General features: G+C 41.4%; 1 protein-coding gene across 2 annotated transcripts; it reads right to left on the bottom strand.

The window, feature by feature from the left end:
• Positions 1-4,547: 4,547 nt before the first annotated feature.
• On the bottom strand, positions 4,548-24,186 carry slc6a5 (solute carrier family 6 member 5). 2 transcript variants are annotated; one of them, XM_054770109.1, is made up of 16 exons: positions 23,995-24,186; positions 22,875-23,276; positions 22,165-22,309; positions 21,778-21,909; positions 21,502-21,675; positions 20,415-20,565; positions 20,173-20,305; positions 18,430-18,564; positions 18,221-18,324; positions 17,186-17,310; positions 16,950-17,062; positions 13,330-13,461; positions 13,129-13,228; positions 11,689-11,789; positions 9,989-10,156; positions 4,548-8,396 (listed from the first exon to the last, which is right to left on the bottom strand). In XM_054770109.1, the coding sequence occupies exons 1-16, from the start codon at positions 23,995-23,997 to the stop codon at positions 8,241-8,243; spliced, it is 2,274 nt and encodes a 757-aa protein (XP_054626084.1). In that variant the 5' UTR covers positions 23,998-24,186; the 3' UTR covers positions 4,548-8,240. The 2 variants fall into 2 exon arrangements, with proteins under 2 accessions (XP_054626084.1, XP_054626083.1); XM_054770108.1 differs by lacking the exon at positions 23,995-24,186 and having other exon boundaries at positions 22,875-23,925.

The following is a 24,186-nucleotide window of genomic DNA, read 5'->3' as shown; positions in this document are numbered from 1 at the left end:
TTATTTCGCCTGTCGTTGTGTTCTCTTTGTCTATTAACATGTTAATTAGTCCCTATTGATCAAATACAAAATCATCCTTCTCTGGTCTCCAAAAGAGTCCTAGGACCTTGAGCACATTTCCATAGCACTCAGTTTCTCCAAGGAACTCTACTCCCTTCTCTTTCCACTCTGCTCTCAGATGAGGTGAGTTGGTTAGCCATTTGCACAGGTTCATGCCTGCCTGAGAGAGAATGTCCTTTGCTCTTATCGTCACATGTACAGCTTCCTGCATGTCTTGAAACTTGAAATTAAGTCATCTACATACAAAGTGTCTGTATTGCCTTCGGGTGTCCTGTCTCATGTTGTTTGAGATGTTTTCTTATCGTGGCAGCAAGCAGGAATGGGCCCGGAGACGCTCCAGAAACTACTCTGTTCATTCTCATAAGACGTACCTCATCTTTACAGTCATTGATTGGAGGTCCGTGCAGCCACAGGACCCGAACAGCATCTTGTCTGTTTTTGAAAGAGAGGTCTGGAAAAAAGCCTTGGTTATATCAGCAGTGAAGGCTATCTCATGCAGTCTGAACTGAATAAGCAAATCTAGCAAGTTTGTTATTAAAGAGTTATTGAGGGATTGGCAACCGTTGTCATGTGATGATGTATCAAATACCACTTTAAGTTTAGTCGTGGCCTTGACTTCTCGTACAACAGCGTGATGTGGTATGTAATATTTTACAGTCTGTTTTTCTGCCACTGTTGTGTCCTCTGCTACATCCTCACAAATGCCTTGCTGCAATGTGTCCTGTATAACAGGGGTCGCCAACTACCAGGCCGGGGCCCAGTACCGGTCCGTGGGTGGGGCCGAACTGGGCCGAGGAAACCTTTCAGGCGCAATGATAAAAAAAAATACACACACAAAAAAATACATTTGTAAATAACTAAATAAAATTTTAAGTAAATGCATAGCAATTTAGAAAATATGGGCCATTATTTTATTCAAAAAATAATATAGTTTGAAGTTTTTGCATGTTTATGCTGTTTGTTGCGAGTGTCCCACTTTGTTTGACGGTCCTCGAACGCACCATTGTACGTGCGCTAGCCTTCTCCCACGCTGCACAGATGGTCAACTACACTGCATTTTTATCGGGTTTTTTTCACTTCATATTTGCTCCCAAATGCCGATACTCTGCGGGAATGTATAAAGGTAAAGTATGATGACGTTATCGAGTGCTAATGTGTATATTTGTTCTGTGCACAGCTTCAAGTTTAGTCATGCTAGCACACTGCCTGTTAGCACACACATCAAGCAGCGGCGCTATAATCTTCCCTCTGAAAAACAAACTCCAAGCTTACATTGGTGGATGGTGGGTCTGCATTCATTTTGTGCTTTTAATTTGATGTTGTTCCCGTCTTACTTTTACACAATACATACTAAATGAGATAAATTACATCGCTATATGACCCCCACCACCACCACCCCGGTCCGCAGAGATTTGTGGGAACACGAGCCGGGCCGTGGCCCCAAAAAGGGTGTGGACCAGCTGTATAACATTGTTGTATCTGGTATACAAGGTTGCATCAGTCTTCACTTTTTTCACAAGACTCTCAAAACGTCTCCTACCCTAAAGTTGTCTGGAGTTTTTTTTTTTAACTGTGCGCCATGGTAGCTCAACTTGGTAGTGTGATGGGAAAATTTGTCATTTACAGACATAACGTCAGTCACATGTTATTTGAGTTTGTATATTGTCTGGGGGCTGAGTGTTACATTTCTATACAGGGGCTCTCTTCATGTAAATTAAATTACTGCAGGTCAGCTAAAGGATCAGCCAAGATACCATTGTTTAATCAGGCTGCCTAGCACCCTGCTTAGCACCCTCTAGTGGAAACTCTGCAAGCTGCAGCCCTCTTTTCTTAATTTCTGCTTGAATGGGCTCACTTGGGACCTTAATCAAAGCTGCGCACACCTGAGGAGTTTCTACTGCTTCTATCTCAAGTCTTTGTTCAGTGTTCCACATGTTCTGAAGCTCAACTCTCACAATATTGCGCATCTCTGTTACAGGACCGGTTCCTGAAGACAGCACAGCAGGTATAGGTTCACTATTAGTAGTGTCAACATCTGGCTTAGCGTCAAACTGTTCACAAACTGAGTGGTGGTGCCTGCGGTTGCGTAGGCTACATGAAACCTTAGCTCTGCAGTACTTTGCTATGTGCTTTGGGCCTAAACAGACATAACACCTGCCCACTTACGTGCACTTACTGTATGGTGTGTACAGTTTTCTGGTCTATAATTAGTGCTGTCACAGTACACACAGGTCTGGGGTGTACTGTTGGCTGTTCGCTGAAGGGACGTTCCACTTTCGAGGTTTGCCCTCACCGGCGCAGGACACCCTTCCTGTTGCCCTATTGGTTGGAGAAGTATCTTTCCAAGTGTGGCCGGGTCTCCCAGTGATGGATATTGCTACAATATTGAATATTGTGGTAAGCTGCATAAGTACTGCACATAGCAGGCAGCCATAACTGTCACTGTGACAGTGTCCTAATCACTCCAAGCTGCGTATCTGGATCTCACAGTCGTCATACAATTGTATGTATACAAACAGCACTTCGTTCCAAAAAGTTAAAAGAAAAAAGTCCCTACTTCCAGGGTTTCGGCACCAAAATGCAGCAGAGTGAAAGCTTCTCAAATAATGAGAGCGAAGGATGTCTTTCCTGGAACTAAAAGTTCACCTTTTTATTGAAGGCCACAAAGGAGCTGCAGCAACGTAACAAAATACATGAACCGCAAAAAAGAGGGAGGCAATGGACAGTACTGAGACCAGGGTGCAAGACCTGCAAATTTAATGGCTTAAAGAGAAGACCGTCGTCATTTCAGAGGTGGCTGCAGTGCACACATGCATGCATGCATACGCATCTCTGGTTCCCGTGTAACAGTCTATCGGTCTATCAGCATTGAGGGTGACACTCTGTGTTTCTGCCTGTCTCATTTTACATCCATAACAATCATTTCTGGCTCCAACAACAAAACATAAACACTCAACTTACTGTAGCGTGTTCGCGGCAGAGTTAAACATGTGTGCAGAGAGCACTCAAATCCTCGCCGCCGCACTTCCGCGACATCGCTGCCGGCAGTGGTTCTTTTGTTTTTTCATTTTCTATATTTAAACGGCAAGGTACATATTTATTGGTTCTACAACGTTGATATTTAGTTTGATATGTTTTTACAGTTTTGCAAAATGTCACTTCAGCAGAATGTGTTTATTTTGTGTTCTTTTGCTAATTGATGTAAAAGTGACATTAGATGTTCAGTTGTCCATTCGTTTGTCATTTGTAATTATGTCTGCATCATTTTCTGCATGTAAAACTATCATTATTGTCTATAAAATGTGTTTTGTGTTAACATTTTTGAGTGTCTGGAATTGGATTGGATTTATTTTCTATGGGAAAATTTGCTTCGGGTAGAGTCCGTATTGGTTTGAGTCGGACCTTCTGGAACGGATTAATGACATTAACCAAGGCACCACTGTACCGCCATCATCTTTATGCTATTTTGTGGTCATTTATCATTATATAAAGGCATAAGTCTGAATTGAACAGTTCTAATAAAAAAATTTTTTTTTTAAAAACTACTAAGATTTGAAAGAAATATTCTTTGACCCTTTGGTGCGCTACTCAAAATCTGGTGAGATAGGAGATCGCTGTGATGATATCACTATCATAAGGCTGAACACACTCGTGTTTATGATCATTAAACAACACACAAATAGTGTTTTGAGGATAAAACATAATTAGTATCATGACAACAAGAGAGCAAAATTGTTCAGTGACAGTTGAAAAAGTTAGCACGCACCCCATGAACAAGACATCCACTTGTAGCTTAGCACATAACCACACTGCTTGTTTGTTTTCAAAACAAAATGTCACTGTGGTAAAAAGTCACATCTGGAGTCCAAAGACCAGAAGCTAGGTGGACAACTCTAGCTAACTAGCTAGCTAGCTGCCGCCAGTGACAGCTGGGCAAAGCGTGGAAACAAACATGCAAGAAAAGTCGTCAAAAGGTTTGATAAGGGAGTGATCAAACACGCTGGCATGGATTGGCGTAGCCTGTGTCAAGCTGTCAAACTGAACCATTGAGGTTTTACAGACTAGTGTTGGTTCTTGTGGCAGTACGGGACAACGAGCGTCCCTCGGCGGCTCAATTTGAGTGTTGGTAACCCTACGTGACAGACAACATATCGGGTTTGCCGGGGGGCTTTGAAAGGCATTTATCGGCATATGCCAATCACATGTGTTTGACAGAAATCGGCCTATACTGATTGGTGGCCGATTGATCGGCGTATCCCTAGTTGCTAGTGCTTTCTTTTGGTTTAATTCTTGTATTTGGCGCTTTATGTTGTGTGTTGTGTGAGTGACTTTGGAGTTAATTTTGATATAATTTCACATATAATATTCGAGTTACACCAAAACTGAACAATACAGTGTAGGAACTGAAGTCGTACGTAACCGGAGGACCACCTGTGTACCTGTATCGAGAAGCCTGTCTGTATCGAGAAGGAACCCATAGACAAGAATGAAAACAATAACATTTATTTATTGATAATAGGGTATACATTTTCATAGTATAATAGCGATATATTATTGGCAAAGATACTATTATCCAATTGCATTTCTATACATAAATACAAAATTGGAGGTAGGGCCTCAAAGATTGATGACAGATTAAAATAAATGCATTTCACATATATGTATATATTATATTCCTATATTCTTTTATATCTTACACCAATTCTCTTTCTATATATATATATATCTACTCTATATTTTCAAATCAAATGATATCATGTTGGAGGCACATATCTATGTCCATAGGCAGCTGTGCCTCACAGAGAACACACAAATGTATGACATTACTCAAGTAATTAGAAATTTAACCTATGCAGTCATAGGTCACACAGCAAAGTGCCAAAATGACACAACCGACATACAATAAGAATACGGATATCTCGTGACAGACAGTAAGCTTTTCCGTGGAGAAATATGTGAAATACATAGAATATTCTACCATTAGAAGACATCTATAAGGCCAATGGTTACCTGAAGATGTTTTGTAACGTATTGGCAAACACCAAGATATACTGCATGGGACATGAATGGCAGTAGCTAAACCTCCTATTGGCAGGTCCCATGTTCCTTTTTTTCTTCTCTTTATTTCCTCTTTACAATTCTAGTTTTTTTCTTTGGTTCGTGCCCAAAGTTGACTTGCAGGCAAAATAAGTCATTCGTTAGATCATTTCTTATTTAGCAAATTTTGTTTGTAAATCCTCTGATAACAGTAACACCCCAACATGTCGACCCGAACGCTTACTAAACATGCACTGACATATACGCACTGATTGAGAAAGGACAAGAGCGTTACTACACATGAACATTGAGTAGAGCAACACAAAGTGCACATGCAAGCTTATTGTCATAGCTCATGAAGCTATGAGGATTTAGCACTTTTTTTCCCCTCGAAACAAAAGCAGGGGTGAGGGCATGAAACACAAAGACACAAAAACATTAGCTAATAATATAATATATGGCCCTTTCCCCCGTTGTATAATGCACCTCGGGGCACACAGGGCTTTTCAAGTTTGCTAAGAGCGCACAGTCCGATACGTCCAACACATGATCCTTTCACCAGTGGGTCGATGCTTTCTAAACTTGTTCTATCATCTTAGAGCTTCAGGCCTTCTGGTATTGTGTGAAAGGGGGCTCCCCAAGATGGCCCCTGCAAACATCTGATTGATAGTTGAGTTCAGTAAAACTACAACACTAAGGCAAACACGCACGCGCAAGCATACACACATCATCACGTTTGAATGAATCAAGCTAAATACACAGCAGCTCAATAAAGCAACACTCTGGAGCAAGCAAGCTATTTACCAACAGGAATGTCACGTGTGACTGCCAAATGTGGGCATTGTTTTGCTTTCTCAACCTCTTGAATCCCATTTGTTCTGTGTTGGCAGAGCAGACATACATGGCTTAGAGAATCAGGGAGACTTCCACATCTCTGAGTAACTCTTATTGCATTCCACCAGAGTTCACTGAAGCCTTAAAGCACAGCTGAAAAACAAACACCTCCAGTGTTAAAGGCATTTTGGATGAAAAAGCCCATCACAACTTTGTGTCAGTGTGGAAATGTGTGTCCAACTGTACTGAGCATAAAAGCTTCAAAGTGCTTTTACTGCAATTTAAAAGAACGTATCCCGTCATGTTGCCTTGGTTCGAATTGTGCTCTATAAAAAAATGTGACGAGGGAGACGGACGTGTGCGCCTACCTGCTACGGTGGCACAACACATACACACTCTTCACCGCTGCTAATTTGTGCCAAGAAACAAGGAACTGCAGTCATTTGGCAGATCCGGGTGGATCATCATACAAACACGGCAAACAGACTGTCATTGAAAGCCTGCACTGAACGTTAAAAATGTTACCTACAGTGAATTGTGCCATGTTATTATGCACTGATGTCTATAATCAACAATCTGGATGTGGCGTCAACTGCTATTGTTCACTACTACTACACAGGAAACTAATAGCTACAGTAGTTGTGCTTGCGCACACTAAAACACTGCCCCCTTGCGTTTTGGTACAGAATTGCAAGTAATGAGCGCAGCCTAGCTAATCTCATAACACATCACTCAACAACAGACGCCTCGGGTTTAAAAAAAAAAAAAAAGTAACACAATAATTAGTTTCCTTGGTAATTACATCCGTTGCAATGACTAATTACCTTTTAAAAGTAATTTGCCCCAACATGGTCACTGAATGCTGTCATTGTCACATCTAGCGGAGTCGTTTGATGGAATTGTGTATACCTGAGACCCAGGACACAGAGAAGCAAGAGGCATTCGTCTGAAATGGCAAAGTCTCCAGAGCTTTCTCACACAACAAAGACAAAAACACATCGGTGATGCGAGAAGCCTTTCCCTCGTCTTATCGCCACCTAGTCACATGTTGCAACAGCCGCTCCTGACATTGTGGGGACGTGACAACACACGAAATCTACACTTTGTACATCTACACGCACAACACGCACACATTCGATCTGTCGTGCTCGCTCTCTCCTCTTGCTAAAAGCTACAGATACGTATATTCATGTGTGTGCATATTTTTGTCTGTTATGTTACTAATGCAGTGCACATTGTGAATCTTCACAACACATATAATACTGCGGTAAATACACGATCTAAAATATATGCACAGTGTGACTACCAGGCTGAGTCTGAAGAGATTTAAAAAGGTTAAATGGCTTCTTTATCATGAACTAAAGGACAGATTAGACTACTTTAGTGCTTCCATGCAATTGGCATGACCTACATTATGCCGTAAGACAAATACTAGATGATGTAATTGAGAAAAATCAGGGATATCACAAATATGCCCTCGGGTTCAGAGACAAAAACAGACCCAAGCCTCCATGAGTCATCCAAGGCCAGAGTATCTCGTGGAGGTGGTGATCATGGTGCATTCACTGCTCTACAGGGAGCTAGGAGGCAGATTCCTCATTTCTAATCTTCATGTCATATGATTATTTGTCAGGGAGCAGGAGCAGTTAGACACTACCTATACAACAATGTATACTGTTGTTTTTTTTAATTATTTTAAGAGACAGGCTTTCCTTGTGCTGCCGATATATGAACATGTATGGGGGATGAAACAGAACAAGAATCCTTTCAAGCTTGTTCAACCTTTGTTTCTCTGTCAGTCGACTTTTTTGTTTTCCTCTTCTGGCTATTCATTATTTTTAAACACACAAATACAGTAACGCACACAAGCGCGCGCGCGCACACACACACACAGCCACATACACATATGACTCCATAGGGAGCAGCTAAGGTAAGTCTAATATTGCAAGTTCACACTGAGCTCTCCTTTTATGACACCATTTGTCACAAGGAATCAGAGTACCACGGAAAGGTGGTGGTGTATTCAATGGTCATGTGTGGGAGGCAATGGTAGACTGTTAATTGAGCACAAAGCAGCAGCAGCCCCTCCCTCCTGAGAGAACAGCAAGTAGGGAAGAGGACTAAAGGAAAAATATTCCCAAATTCACACTTTGGAGGAAGACACAGGAACATGGTGGTGAAGCACATAGTGGAATAAAGGAGGCAGATGGAAAATGAAAGGTCGTCTCAAAGAGGCCATGTGGTCCTCTCCTGGTGTTCCCACCCACCAGGGGTTAGAGCTGTTGGGTGTGGAGCTCCCAGGGCCGCTGTTACTGGTAGGAACCAAGCTGTAAATCCTTACGAGGCAGTTTGAGGCCAAGGGAGCTGGTTCCCAATGGGTCGATCATGTTCTTGTAGCGTTCTCCGCGATGCTTCATGAGGAAGGGACCCCAGTCTGGCTGAGGAGAGCAGACCAGCTTCAAACGCTGCAGGAACAGAAGGCGGAGCAGGGGATGGGTTGCTGCATCATTCCGTCTCACTTAAGCGTTCAGAGTTTGTGAAAATTCTGTCCCAATTAATCTGATATGAGAGCAGTTTGTATGGTTTCATCTATGACCACACATTTCTTGACATGGCCTCACAATATGGAAACCAATTCAAATTCCCCCACAACCCACAAAACCCCCACAAAAACCAATTCAAATATCACTCAAAGTCACACAGAAATGTGGCTGTGACTATGGCAAATCTTGGGAGACTTCAGCTCAATGAACATTTAAAAGAAGTGGGCTGTGTGTTTTTTGGGTTTTTTTTAGCTTTTTGTAGAGCTAGAGCTAGCTAGTCAGTCTAGCCTGACTCCTAGAGCTGCCCTATCTAGTTAAGAACAAGAACTGACGAAGCCTGCTCGGATAAGAGGTGAAAGTCTTCTAAGAGAACCTGAACAATCCAGTCGCGATTGAGTCAATGCCCCTAGAGTGCTGTGACTATTCTGTGACTGTGACTGACAGCTCTAGCTGTTCTATCTAGCATGACCTGACCTGTTCAGGTTGTCTTACAAGACATTTCCCCTCTTATCCGAACAGGTTTCATCAGTTTAGGCTTACAACTAGACAGGACAACTCTCGTCTGACTACCAGAGTTAATCTGATTACTAGATAGGACAGTTCTACTAGAGAGGACAGCTCTAATCTGCCTACTCGAGCTAGTCTGACTACTAGAATTGTCCCATCCAATCATGAACATGAACTGCTGAAGCCTGCTCGGGTAAGAGGTGAAATGTCTTCTAAGAGTGGTTGGTGGTGTTATTTCATGTCTAGAGGGCTCTAACAGCGTTAAAAATGTATTTTAGAAGGTCGTAAACAGGTTTTCTTCAATAATATTCAATTTAGAAGTAGAAGCAGAAATTTACTTATCGTGAACACTGTTGCAACTCACGAACCCCACCCTCAATGAATTTAGAAACACAGCAGAGAGCTGCTTGGTCTGTTGTGCAAAATAGCCATGCAGTTGCTCTTTTTACATGCACATCTGTTTGGGCTGCTCAGTACAATCTGGCTAATCAATAAAACAACAATTACAATCTAATTAAAACATTGCCTGTTTTACAATGATAAGTTTTATGACGGTAACAGCGTGAAGCTGGAATAATTTCACTAATTTTCGAGAGAAATGGAATTGTTTTGAGCACCACAAGCCAGATGCAGGTTCTAAACTAAACATGGCATACAACAAGATAATAGCTACTGTATGTCTAATGACAATTAAATGCCTGTTGAAGGAACTACAGTATCTTACTTTTAATGTATAGCAAAAAAGCAATCAATCAGGCAACTATAAATGGGAGGACAGGCTGCTGATTGGGGCTGCTGTCACAGCTACTGAGGGAACAAAGACGTTATGACAAAATATTCAATTATGTAGTCAACACCCATTAATCAAAAGTAATTAAAAGCCCAGTCCGATTGAAAGAAAGGAGAAAAAAAAGCCCAAAAGAATACACAGCTGGGAGCATGCCTTTCCCTGCTGATGGGGATGAGACTGTTGATTTCTCTAACAGTGTGTGTCTCTTCGTGATTACCTCAATTAGGGAGCCAGGGGCGAGGTACATCTTGATGACAAACATGATGGGTATCCAGATGACAGAACAGATAACCATGAGCCAGCCCAGAACCATGGACCAGGTGGGGTAGGTATAGTCCTCGTAGGTCATCACCTTCCACTGGTACAGACTCAGGATCAAAATGCCCTGCACGGACCAAAAAAAAATCAACAAAATACACATTTAACTACACTACATGTCGGACAGGAGCAAGTGTTAAAACGCAAAGTGAAAATTTCATAATTCTTGTCACAAAGTCACAGGAGGTGGCTCTGAAAAGACCCGTTTTCTTTGTTAGGTACTGTTGGCTCAACAATAGGGTGATTGATTCCTCTGTAATTAATGCCTCAATTACACAAACAAAGCCACAGGCTCCACTGCCGCATATAAAAACAAAGATAGATGATGGCAAAAATGTGAGAAAACAAAGGGGCAGTGTGAAAAAAATACCTAAGAACAGCACATGTGGCTGAAAATGATTAGAATGTGCAAGACGAGGAAACGGGCAATAGGAGGAAGACAGCAATAAATTAGTCTGCATTGATGAGCTCTCCAAGAAAATGGGACATCCCTTGAGAGCTGCATGATGACCAACCAGCCGACTGCAGCTCCATTTGTCAACGTCACCTCTGCTTTGGTGCTACAGATATTTCCTGTACAATTACTAATAGAAATACTGGCTATTGGCCAATGCTGACATGGTGAGATGCTCTGTGCACAGGAGAATACACACACACACACACATGTAGATACACAGGTAAAAATGTTTGCATGACGTGATGGTACAGTATAAGGCTTAATCATAAAGCAATTGCCTATGAGTAACTAAGTTTAATATTATGATGACGTCACATAATTTTTATGCTGCAGAAACAACTTTGTGAAGTAACAGGAATCGAAAGAAGTCATTTTGAATTTTAGCATTACATTCGCCCATTGTCACATTGCGCTTATAATTTTGCTGCTTCACTCTATCACAGATTGACAAAATATACTCATAATCATCACTGTTTCATGGTTGACTACGCCTTATTATTAGTCAAAAAATATGCATGTTTATGAATTTTTGTCCTAAATTCAGCATTTTCCAGCATGAAAATAGCTAAATGAACTAAAATACAAACGTAAGACATTCAGAAAATGTATTGAAAGACACGTAATACAGTATGTATGACAATTATTGTGTAATATTCTACAGTGGTCACTTGGTGTCAGTAATGTTACATTAGCCACCACAAGAAGTCCCGGAAGTACACAATGAAACTAGGAACGCTCCCAATGCTAATGTGTGAGTCTATATCTTATTTTTGATTATTATGTCTACTATATTGTGTAATACGATTGTAAAGGTGACTATAGGAGCGATATTTCATGTCTGGCGAGCTCTAATTTAGTTAAAAAACGTATTTACAAGGTTTTCTATGCTCTAATAACTACAAAAATACTCAATTTATAAATAAAAAATCCTACTTTGCGGAAATTCACTTATCACGGTCAGGCGTGGAACCAATTAACTGTTAATAAGTGGATTGAAAATTGAGCTTTACAGTAAAGGCAATAAAAATTTACAAACATTGAAGTTGAGTGTGTGTTGTGTGTGTGTGTGTGTGTGTGTGTGTATGTGTGTGTGTGTGTGTGTGTGTGTGTGTGTGTGCGTGTGTGCAAGATGCGTAACAGACCGTCAGAATGGTTGGTGTCACAAATGCCCAGCAGAGTCTCCAGAAGTGGCTGGGCTGAAAACCAATCATCATTTCAATATCCTCGCAAAACCTTTGTAGCCCTGCATATAGGAGGGGAAAATAAGAAGAAAAAAAGAATTATTGAATTAAGAGTAGAAATAGGAGAAGGTCAGAAGACCCGGGTTTAAAAGGTCACTCAATTTGCTGGAAAATTCAAGCTATCTGTTTGAATATGTGCTTTAGCCAGACATGGAAAGACAGCATCATTGTCTCGCTGTATAATAGAGATGATGGATCAGGTGGCTTCATTTGTACATACGGACAAATGACACAAACACCCACAATGACATAATCATGTCAACGTGACATGTTATCTGATGGGTCGGGCATCATCTGAATGCTTCACAACAGAGACATCTAGTGGCCAAGGCTAGAATACCATACTCCACAGGGAAAACTTGGGGAGTGCAGTTTAACATGAAGGATGAACCCTTTGATTCCTACAGTCACTAAAGTCATGTTCTCATTCTGACAAACTACTAGTAGTGCCTGTAGTCTCAAAAAGGTAATATATAAATGATGATGATGATTATCCATTAATTTTTGAAACAACAGAAAAAGTCCACACACAAAAATGTTGAAGAAAGGTCTTGTCAGAAGACCAGTAGCTGTTGGGGGGGGCAAATACAACAAGAAGCGACAACTTCATATTATCTTCTCTTACTGTAGGTGTAGTGACCAATACGTGGGTTTATATGGTGTGTATTTGGTGTTCTGATGATACAGTAATCCCTCGTTTGTCGCAGTTTATTGGTTCCAGACCCGATCGTGATAAGTGAATCTCCACAAAGTAGGATGGAATATTTTCATAGTTAGAGCTTAGAAACCCTGTATATGACCTTCTAAATAAAGGTTTTAACATCATTATACTGTATCTCTCTAGACATGAACTAACACCCTTATTGTCACATTACCCAATATAGTAGACATAATATAAGTAAATAAGCCATTTAAGACATAAATAAGATGCATGCTCATGTGTGTTTCTATAAATGTGATCCCTAGGGGAGAAGAGTGCATCTTTTGAATTTGTATTTTAGTTCATTTAGGCATTTTTATGCTTGAAAATGCTTAATTTAAGCAAAAGTACGTAACATTAGCTTGTGCATGTTTTGACAAATAGGCCGTATTCAACCACCAAACAGCATGATTTATGAATATATTTTTGAAAAACTGTGATAGAGTGAAGCCGCAAAATTCAAACCGTGACGTGGCGAGGGACGACTGTACATGAATTGAATACACCTGCTTGAGTGGATAATGTCATCACTCACAGATAGTCAAGTTTCGTGAACGCATGCATTCCCCTCCAAAAAATGTGTTAGTCATTATAAGTTTGTCATGTCAAAGATGTGATAGAACAAGAGCTCCTTTACTCACCGTAGAGGTAAGAAATCCCCACCAGCTCGAAAATGGCAATAATGACCAAAGAGTAGGAGGCTGCATAAGTGTCCACCAACTGTAGCATGTACATGCCACTCTATCACATACAGTACACAAAGACAATCAGAAGAAATGACAGGATTATAATCAGCCACTGTTGTCATACTCAGTGGGCCAGTCGTGGGAGAAGCGTCATACCTCTGTGATCATGGGGAATCCCAATATGAAGAAGGCCAAGCAGCAGACCAGGGTGAAGAGTGGCTTGTGCGTCCTCAAGTATTTGGGGAATTCATCCGATACCGAGGTCACAATGGTCTCGATGGTTGCAAACTGAGAAAGGGAGGAAAAAAGATGTGGATTCTTACAGTTCAACATATCCCCATGTATTTGCTAAATGAACTAAAAATATATTCCAATCCGGAGTATGAACAGATTGAAAAATTAATCAGTTTGAATGATTCAGGTTGCAATAGAGAGACCTGACAGGTGGAGGCTGTCAAGAGATTAGTAAATACCACAAGATGGATAAATACAGGCTTGGGACCCTAAGGAGCAAATAGGATGAATATACAAACAGGCAAATGACAGAGATGGCTTTATGTGTGTGTGTGTGTGTGTGTGTGTGTGCGTGTGTGTGTGCGTGCGTGTGTGCACTAAAAAAAGAACCATGAGGCACCAATCTATCCGCCTCCTCTCGTCGTTCTGAGCCTGAGCTCCCAAAACTAATTTCCTGTCAACATCCCAAGTCGATTACAGTCAGAATGCTTTCCTGGCTTCCTTCGAGCCGCCACTGCTGAAACAAAGTAACATGATAATTTAGTCTGTTGGTTTGTGTGCTGCCGTGTCTTTGTTGCTTCTTGCCCCAACATGTGAAGGTGGCAGTGTTTTATCTAGAGACATTTTCTCAGGATTGTGGGTGCTCTGAACTTTAAAAACATGGGATGAACACGAGTGTTGTCTCTCTAAAATACTGTACAACTAAGCAATGTACGTAGTATGGCCTCCAATCGCCGGACACTTCATTAGGTACACCTGCACAATGTAACCTGCCCTATTTCTGCATAATAGGAACCTAAAATAATGTAGCTCACCATTTCCCTATTCCTCTTTCACTTTGTAAATGTGAAAATCGGAAACATGTTTAACAGTATAGCTAAAGTTTTATCCTACGGTCAATTTAGTTTCCTTCACTCCAATCACACAGACCCCCTTCTGCTACCTGAGAGTTGCAAAGCACTTCATCCAAAATCAGTCCCAAAGGGCTGCATGAATGGCTAATTATGTTAATTAGGTCAATGTGTGTAGCACTGCTTCAGCCGAGTGGAGCAAATAAAAGTGAGTGGGATTGTCATTAGTGATGAAAAGAGCCGTGTTGCAAAACTTTGGGATTAGTGCGAATTGAAACATTGACTGTTTTCACCCTTAGATGCATTCACTGATTGTGCATAACTTTGTAGCGAGACGGCAAGAGGCAAGACTAGCCTAACATTCAGCAGGAAAGCAAAGAACAGCAGTGTGTGTTGCTGTCTGCTCTCTCTGCAGTGGCATGCAAAGTCCATAGCTCTCTCTCTTCCATTCCTCCTGACCACCAGGGGCTGGATGTCTATCTCATGCATGCGTATGTGAAGTACAGCACAGTCACATGTCCATGATGCTTGATGACCCCTGGATAGGTTATATCTCCCAATGTCATCAAGACATCAGTCCCTTCCGCCTTCTTGCTCATTATTACTCCTCCGCCTGCAGGAGCATCATGTCAATGACATCTTCAGCCAAAGACTTTTGGGAACATGAGGTAGGCTCTCAAGTGTCAGACTGAAGATACACAGATAGCTTGGACAATTCTGCGAGGGCTATTAGTCATACGACCCTGACATGTGATTTTATCAGCTATGGTCCTCTACATGTATTGTCCTCTATCTCAGAAGATTACCTTAGAGAACTGCATTCATTTTGGAGGGACAGACCCTGTCTCGTGAGTCGCCACATACAGTATACTGTATGTTGGCCGTGCCATCAGTGTCTCTTCAATGTCCCTTCTGATTGAGGGTTTGCAGTCAGACAAACAGCGTCCATGTCTGCAATGTTGTGTCCAAATCAACCATTGGCAACTAAGGGCATTGTGGTTACTTCTCAGAGTTTCAGGCATGTCTGTCCAGGTTTCTAGGTCGGATGGTGTCTTGCTTAACCGTCTCTTAAGAGTACAGTAATCCCTCATTTATCACAGTTAATTGTTCCAGACCCAACCAGGATACCAGGATACCTTATTTATAAATGGAAGTGGTTAGAGCTTAGAAAACACGTTTATGACCTTCTAAACACAGTTTGTAACATTATTAGACCCCTCTAAACATGAAATAACACCCCCATAGTCACATTTACATTTATTTATTTGCTATTACCCAATATAGTAAGATATAATAAGAGTAAATAAACCAAAGTGACATTGGGGGTTCAGAGTTAAGGATCATGTTTGTATGGGTAACGGCTGCAACAGTAGCCCCGGTTTTTATTAGGGATGTTTTTGCCTGTAGGAGACAGGTTACGAGTTTGGCGAGAAGCACTGTATTTAGTGTGCACGGGTGTAGAAGCACGTGGTTACATGGGCACATGGCCGTGTACACTTGCGGACACAGAAGCCATAAATGGCGCACACTTGCTTGTGCCGGGAAGGAGGAGAGAGGAAAGGCTGGGAATCTGTAATTTTGGTTAAGGGTTCTGTTATGTTTTCTTACGTTTCCTTACACTGCTGCATGCTATCTGCCCCATCATTCTCACATGCAAAGTATGTTTGCCATCCCGGTTTGGTTTGATCACTATCGAAGCTACTTATTATAATAAACCCACCACACCAAGGTATTGTGTTCAGTGTCTCAGTTAAGCGTGTCATCAAGCACGTAGGACCCATTCCGACTGTCTCAGCGGCAAAGGAAAAAAGGAGGCCGCAATAGTGCCTTTTTTTTAGATAATTCAAACCTGAAATAAAAGCCTCTTGTTCCGGCGATCAAGTCTAGTGCTTGTATGTCTCACCGAACATTACAGTAACATTACTGACACCTTGTGACCAGTGTTGAATACTACATATTAATAGTATTTTTGGTTCATTTAGCCATTTTTATGCTTGAAAATGCTTAATTTAGGCAAAAAATATGTAACTTTTGCTTAAATAGGCACATTTTTTGACTAGGAAGCCGTATTCAACCATGAAAAGGCATAATTGACTACCGGTAATATATTTTAAAAACTGTGATGAGAGTGAAACTGCGAAATTCAAAGCGCCCAGTGGCGCGGGACGACTGTACCATCGGTACAGTAGTGGATTCAGGGGAATTGTTTCACTTTCATATTGTTTCACACTGTCATTGGCTGCCCCTTGCACTGCCCAACAGACACCACGGAAATGTTCATGTCCCTGCTCCATCCTCCTCCTACCACTCAACCACCAACGTAACGGAGGCAAAAAAAAAAAAAAATTAAGTGTGTCTGAACACAGCATACATTATTCTACTATTCATTCTTCTTTAAAATATCTTGCTGTTTCATACCAGATTTATTGGGAACAATGTTTAGTTTGAGTTAAATGATTTTCCTGACGTACCGATTGGGCACTGAGCACCCAGGCTTGACCCTGCATGGTGCCATTAAAGGTTACACTTCACAGTCATACTTACTCGTAGTGCAAGATGCGCCGTGACATATGAGAAGTCTCTTTCAAAACTCAAAATCTATGCTTACCTTGGGTCATCCTAACCTCTTCCATCTTATGAACACTTTGAACACATGCATAAAAATAAACTCACAGAAAAGGTAATGGTTACCATGGTATCCAGGCCGAGAGTGAGAAGCATGAGAAAGAAGATGATAGCCCAGAAGGGAGACAAGGGAAGTCTGGTCAGAGCCTCTGGATACACCACAAAAGCTATGCCTGGGCCTAAGACACACAAACACACACACACACACACACACAAACACACACACACATGCACATGGAGTGATTATTGTCCAGGCATGTTTAAGGTAGCAGAACTGGTCTGCAGCAGGCTTGATTCCCTACCTTCATCTGCCACTTTGTCAATTGGCACATTCAACTCGTTTGCCATGAAACCAATGACAGAAAAGATGACAAAGCCAGCAAATATACTGGTGGCGCTGTTTGTACACGTGACAATGATAGTGTCCCTGCAGGGGAAGATAGAAGAGATCGATTCATTTGGAGTTATTTCTGCTTTCCCGAAGTACAGCCATGAATACTTATGGTAGGTTTTTACAATAAACATCTAAAAACCAGAGGTGTGAACTCGAGAATTTTGATGACTCTGGACTCGATTTGACGATATCATCAAACACTCGCAACTCGACTTGGACTTTGACATCAATGACTCAGGACTTGACTCTGACATTAGTCTGATAGCTTGAAAGTGCTTGAGATTTTCAGTGAATGTGTTGAGTAAAATGTGCCCCCATTCAAAGTATTCCACTAACGTGATTGTTATTATGTCACACCGGTCATATTTTCTTCAAAAAACAGAATAATTCAAAATGCATTAAGTGTATTTGTCAAATTGAATAGACTGTTACATTGTTAAAATGGCATTTTATTTGGGAGACACTAACAGTGCTTATGACTCAAAAATTTCAAGCCTATTACATTGGAGATCTGACTTGGACTTGCACATCATTACTTGAGACTTGAGAGGCAAAACACTGACTTGCTCCCACCTCTGCTAAAAAACATACTACATGTCCTAAGTAAAGGGCATGCATGTACATGTACTAAGTGCAATGTGATTTGGTAAAAAATGTTCCATTTTTGTAGTTTTTCTTTATTCTGTAATAATCATCTTTATTTAAAAAAAAACACAATCTTCTCTCTCATACGTCATAGTGTCTTGAACAAAGTATCATATGCGTGTTCCTTACAACATGCAGTTCAAACCATATCCAAATTGTGTTTACATCAGGAAATAAGCTGCAACCATCTTAAAAACATATTGGAAAAAGTATCAGTGAGCAGTTTTACGATTCATCGCCATATGATGACACTTTGAATTCATTTGCCAGAAGCATGGTTTACCTTTTGTGTGTTTACCTGTAGCAGTTATTGTGGAACTTATTGTAGGAGGAGAGCGTGATGAGGCCTCCCCAAGCAGCCGACAAAGAGAAAAAGATTTGAGTGGCTGCGTCTTTCCACACCTAATGAAGGAGAAACCCCAGGTTAGGGAGTGTGACGCATCATCTTTTTACACTTAAAAAAAAGCAGCATTTTAAATACTTCTTTTTACTTCAAGCATCAAGCACCTTTCCATCCATGAGTTTCTCCCACTTTGGTGTGATGAAGTAGAGAATACCATCAGCTGCCCCAGGGAGGGTCACCCCTCTAATCAACAGGATCACCAGTACCACGTAGGGAAAGGTGGCTGTAAAATACACCACCTGTCAAAAGAAAAATTATAAATGAAAAACCATGATGACTGCAGCAAAACTAAATGATGCATTTTTTTCCCTTCAAGAGTCATTTGTAATGTTTATATTTACTAGTACATGTAGGGATAGAAGCAACATGTGTATTAAGCTAAAAATGTGTCTTAAACATGTTTCTCATACTGACATTTTGACTTTGATTGTTGTATTTTGAGAGTTTTTAATGGTTTGAGTTTTCAGAGGACCCAATTATTCAGTTCCAAGGATGCCCGGAGTGCGGCCACAGGGCCATTTCCGTGTTTTACTGGTCCACGGCACATTAAGAAACTAAATTAAATTAATGAGGAAAAAACAGAGTAAAAAGGCACAATGTAAAGAGAAAAGGCAAAAGGCAAAATATATGCGTGGCCTTTTTTGACAAAAAGTGGAAAAAATGTGGACACCCTGCCCAATTCAGGTCACTGTAGGGTGCATGTAATTACTCTCCCCACTAGAGGGCACTATGCTACACGATTATGAAGCGGTCAAAGGCCTAAATACTGTACAGCAGTGGTCCCCAACCTTTTTTGACCCACGGACCGTCTTGTGTTCCCACAAATCTCCCGCGGACCGGGGGGTGCGGGGTGGTTCGTACATTATAGCGATCTAATTTATCTTATTTATTATGTATTGTGTAAAACTAAGACATGAATAACATCAAATTAAAAGTACAAAATGAATGCCGACCCACCATCCACCAGTTCAAGTTCTTAAGTTTTTCCAGAGAGATTATTACATCGCTGTTTGACGTGATGACGTGTCTGGTAAAAGCAGTGCGCTAGCATGAATTAACTTGAGACAAATGTGCACATTAGCACTCAATAAGTCATCAAAACTTACCTTTATGCATTCCCACATAGTATCAGCATTTGAGACCAAATATGAGGTGAAAGAAAAATGGTAAAAATACAGTAGTAGTCTATCTGTGCGGCATGAGATAAAGTTAGCACAACAATGGACATGCGTCAATTCAGACGGATGAAACAGAGAGAATCCGGCCACTTTTCAAAATAAAACATAAAAAAATGAAATAATGGAAATTATTTTTCTTTCTGTGCGACCCTGTACCAAATGACCCACGGCCTGGTACCGGTACTGCTGTACAGTACTGTATAACTACCTTAATCCTGAATAGGGAAGTCACAAAAATCTTGGAAATTCACATATTTTAATTATTTAAAATTAGATAATAATAATTTATCTATGTTATATTAGTATATTTTCTGTTTTTTTTTAATCATTTATATTAATGATTTACCCCAACAATACAGTGCAATGATATTTTATATAATATAGGACTATTACCACAATTTTTGGCTGAATTACCATACCTGTCAGTCCTCACAAAATTACAGCATTTTGAGCTTTTTTTCCCCCCCAAATGACTAAATTAATAAATAAACTAAATTCAGATGTGGGCTCTATATGTTGGGTTGTGAAACATTCCATTCAGAACAGTTTCTATGAAGAAACACGTGACATGACAGCTGCTATATTACTGAAGAATGCATGCCATGTTTATTTACTGATAAGCGCAGCAAGAAAACACATGGAGCCATTTTAGTTTTCAGGTGTTTTTACCTTCCCTGATGACTTAATTCCCTTGGCCAACGAGCAGTAGACGATCACCCAGGCCAGAAACAGACAGCCTGCCAGAGGCCAACGAATGTCTCCTGGATATTCAATGCCTTTAGATATGTGCAGTACATTGTACCTGCAGGAGAGAGTCAACAGCAATGTGTGTTAAAATGAAAACCTACCAAAAACACAGAGTAAGTGGCAAAGTTTCCTTTTCCCCCTCACTAGTCAGAAGCCGCACTCACTTGAAGTACTCTTCACTGGGACTGACGTAGGTATTTTCATCTTCCGTAGCCATGTTTAACAGGTTCTTGAGATTTCCAGCAGCTTCAGCAGAAAGACAAAAAGTGGAGTTCTTGATGGAAGTGGTGTTTTCTTTCCACACGACGCAGGAGTCTGTTTCAAGAGAAAAATAGCATCATCTGTTGGGACACTTGTTAGCGCGTGCTCAGGTTATCACAACAGCAATGAGGTGGAGACGCATGAAGATATGACATGAAGATATCTTGGGAAGAAAGGCAAGATAATGCCTGGTAGTCTGGTGGCTACACTAATCCACACACAGTGAAATATTTCAAGAATGTATTTGTGAATTTCGGAATATTTTTTATATATATAATTGAAGCTTGCAGCTAATAAAACCCAAATTCAGTACAATGTGAAAAAACTCAACTAAAATTAACTGCAGAAACTTCCTGAGGCTTTTAATTGGCTTCTTAATCTGAAGTGAACTGATGAATTAACTGTTGCACGATATTCTCGTGATCATTTCACATTAGAAAGACAAAGGCGAATGGGATATTAGATTTGCATCCAATTGTATGAGCTGTAGTTCTTCCAGTAACCAGCTGGAGTCACTGCTGCGCATACCGCACCGCTGCAGCAGCTCCGTCAGTACAGTAAATATGTCAAGCAAGCAGTTTTTTCTGCTGAATTTACACAATACCAAAAGGCAAATATCACGAGAAATTCGTTGAATTTCGATACACGTTCGATGCAGAATGTCGCCAAACACCTGCCTTCGGGTTTTCCTGCAGGCAAAATTGGATTTAAAACATGGGGTTGGTAGAATAATTACATTATTAAGGACCAAACTGCAATTTCAAAGTAGAAAACGTGATAATGTGGCAAAGGGTCAAATAAGAATATGAATAGTGTAGATTCACATCGAAAACTGTGTGTACAGTGTAAAAAAATGTACACCTTATTTAAACTACAGGCCATGAACGGCGCATATACCGCAGGTCAGGTTTTGTTATCCTGCAGGAGAGTGGTGACGCATTGCGCATCGTTCAGTGTGTGTGTGTGTGTGAGTGTGTGTGTGTGTCTCACCTAAGAGCAGCATTTCTTTGTCCTTACATTCCCCGGTGTTCCACGCATTCCTACAGTTAGCCCATGGCAGTGAGCCCTTCAACGAAGCGAACAGGTAGTACAGTGTCCAGCACATAATAATATTATAGTATATGGCTATCAAGACAGATACTATCAACATGGCAATCCCGCAACCTAAAATAAATAAACGACACGAAATATATCAATTACTCTTAAGGAAAGTAGAGACTGGTGGGTGTTGAATGTTGTTCCAGTTGGTTGCTGCGGTGCATGTACCTTGCAGTGCTGGGATGCACTTCCACACCGACACCGGGCCCTGGCTGGCAAACTGGCCCAGGGACACTTCCAGTAAAAAGATTGGGATGCCGGCAATGCCCAACATTGTCAGGTAGGGGATCAAAAATGCACCTGCAAGGAAAGGCACACGAAGATAGGGAAGAGTGTTTTTTTAAATTAATATTTTACATTTTTAAAAAGGGAGAATGTCTTTCCATTCTTTTTTAAATAAATGAAATCAAATAGATTTGGCTAGAATAATAATTACTGTGTGATTTTTTAAATGCATATTTATATTTTTCTGGTAGTTAAAGGCCCATATGAAATAGTCCCAAGCATTCATATGCTGCTATAAATAAAACTATGTGAAAGCCACGTCTCTCTTACCTCCACCGTTCTGGAAGGCAAGATAAGGAAATCTCCACACGTTTCCCAGTCCCACAGCATAGCCCACCATGGACAGAATAAAATCCAGTTTATTGGACCAGTTTCCCCTGGCCTTATTCTCATCCCCTTCCTCGTCATCGTCAGCCTGAGAGGAGAAAAACGTCGAGATTATTTTTGGAAATCTGACTCACTAAAGGAGAAAAATCCCATTGGGACAATTTTGAGAAGGGAATTTTATGAATGAATGAGCACATCTGACGTCGTGAGACATAATTTGGTACAAAAAACTCCAACTTTCATTGAAAATGCACTATAAGAAACCTGTAAAACTTCAGTGGGAGTGGGCACACTTTTAAGTGACACAGTTCGCACTTGGATTCAAACACATTTGAAGTGATCCGACTTCACGAAATAGCAGGGCTCTTTAAAATGGCTTTGTTAGGTCGACATCAGCACATTATTTTACCCCCGGTTGTCACATGGTCATGCATGGTATGTGCAGTATCACATAGATTCAATATATGATAAGGACAAAACGTGTTCTATCGGCACAAAGCATCGACTACATCAAATATGTCAGTTCATTCTTCAATTAAAAGTTGTGAGGGACTGAAAGACCACAGTCTCTTTTCAAATCAGTCACTTTTGAAAACAAGGACGAAAAGGATGAGCGCGTGGACGTAGCCAAGCGGTTCATTTGTCAGACTTACCGGGTTAACGGTGCCGGCTTGGACAGTCATGTTTCCATCTGTCCCCAGTATGACGGTGGTCTGGCTCATAGCGGTCCAGTTGGCTGCGGTGTTGTTCTGCTCCGTGTGCTGCGTGGCATCCCCGCGGCTCGAAACCGTGGAATCCTTACGAAAGGCCGAATTAGCTGCAACCGACGCGGGGACAGCCGGCGCGGCGTTTTTGAACGTCCCATACGCTTTATTTGTGTCCGGTTCTCCGGGTTTATTTTCCGTGGGACAAAAAGTTTGGCTGTCGTTGCACGGAGGCGCCGGGTGGTGGGGAGGAGCGGTCGGCTGAGGGGGTGTGTTGTCGGCCTTAAGTCCCCCAGCGTCGCCCGGGACGCAGGCGGCCGGTGGTTGCTTGGCCATGTCTCTTTGGTCGTCCTGGAACATGGAAGCGTGTGATGAGCACCACAGAAGTGTCACAAGTGTAGAAAACGTGCAGCTGCGTTTTGGTGTGGAAAAGGTGCCTTTCTGCAACGTTTTGGGGATCCATTCTCCACTCACAGCTCACAGGCTTCGGTTTCTGTGTGTGCGTGTTAGTGGGAGGGGGTTGCTTTGCTATACCCCTCTTCTCCCCTTCTGCAGGATTCTTTAATTTTACGGCCCATTTCCCCCAAATGTCATTCAGCCTCACACATCCAAGATTTTTTATGGGCAATAGACAAGCTGCTGCGGGGCTCTGCGGCTTCAGTCTCCCGAGCAAGCATGCAAGATCACCGGCGTTACAATGGGCGGCTGACCTGGGGCTCCGAATTACTACACGAGTGTGCGGGAGCAAATAGAATTGTTACAAACAATTAATGGACGAAAATCAAGTGATTGCTTCTTTGTGGGGATGATCGAACAAAATTAAGCAGCAATACAAGCTTTGCATGTAAACAAAAGACAATAAAGCTCAAATCGGTGTCCAAATGTGCAGAAAAGTCAAGTTGGAATGAATGTGCATCCGCAGCTTGCAGTCCAGCACCACCGAAGACAAAAAAAAAACACATCAGCACTTTCCAACATTAAAGTGACAAATTCAAGTCAAAAGTGTCAAAAGAAGCTCAGCATGCAAGTGAAAACACGGTGAGGCGGTAGAGGGGAGCAAAAAACTTACCATTCTGCAGAGCTCTCCAAAGAGTGTGGAAGTGCTGTGGCAAAGATGAGAGAGGTGAGCGAGCAGAGTGCTTGTGTGCGCGCCAACGTGAGAGTGCACTGCTTTTCTTCCAGGGGCTCCGTGCGTCAGTGCAGGGCAAGGTGCCCTTGGCAGGACATTTTCTTGATAACTTTGATAAATCTTTCGGCCTTG

This window comes from Dunckerocampus dactyliophorus, chromosome 3 (genome assembly GCF_027744805.1).
Source record: "Dunckerocampus dactyliophorus isolate RoL2022-P2 chromosome 3, RoL_Ddac_1.1, whole genome shotgun sequence".
Lineage (NCBI taxonomy): Eukaryota > Metazoa > Chordata > Actinopteri > Syngnathiformes > Syngnathidae > Dunckerocampus > Dunckerocampus dactyliophorus.
Note: the sequence above shows the minus strand (reverse complement) of the source record. Positions and strands in the feature narration are given on the sequence as shown.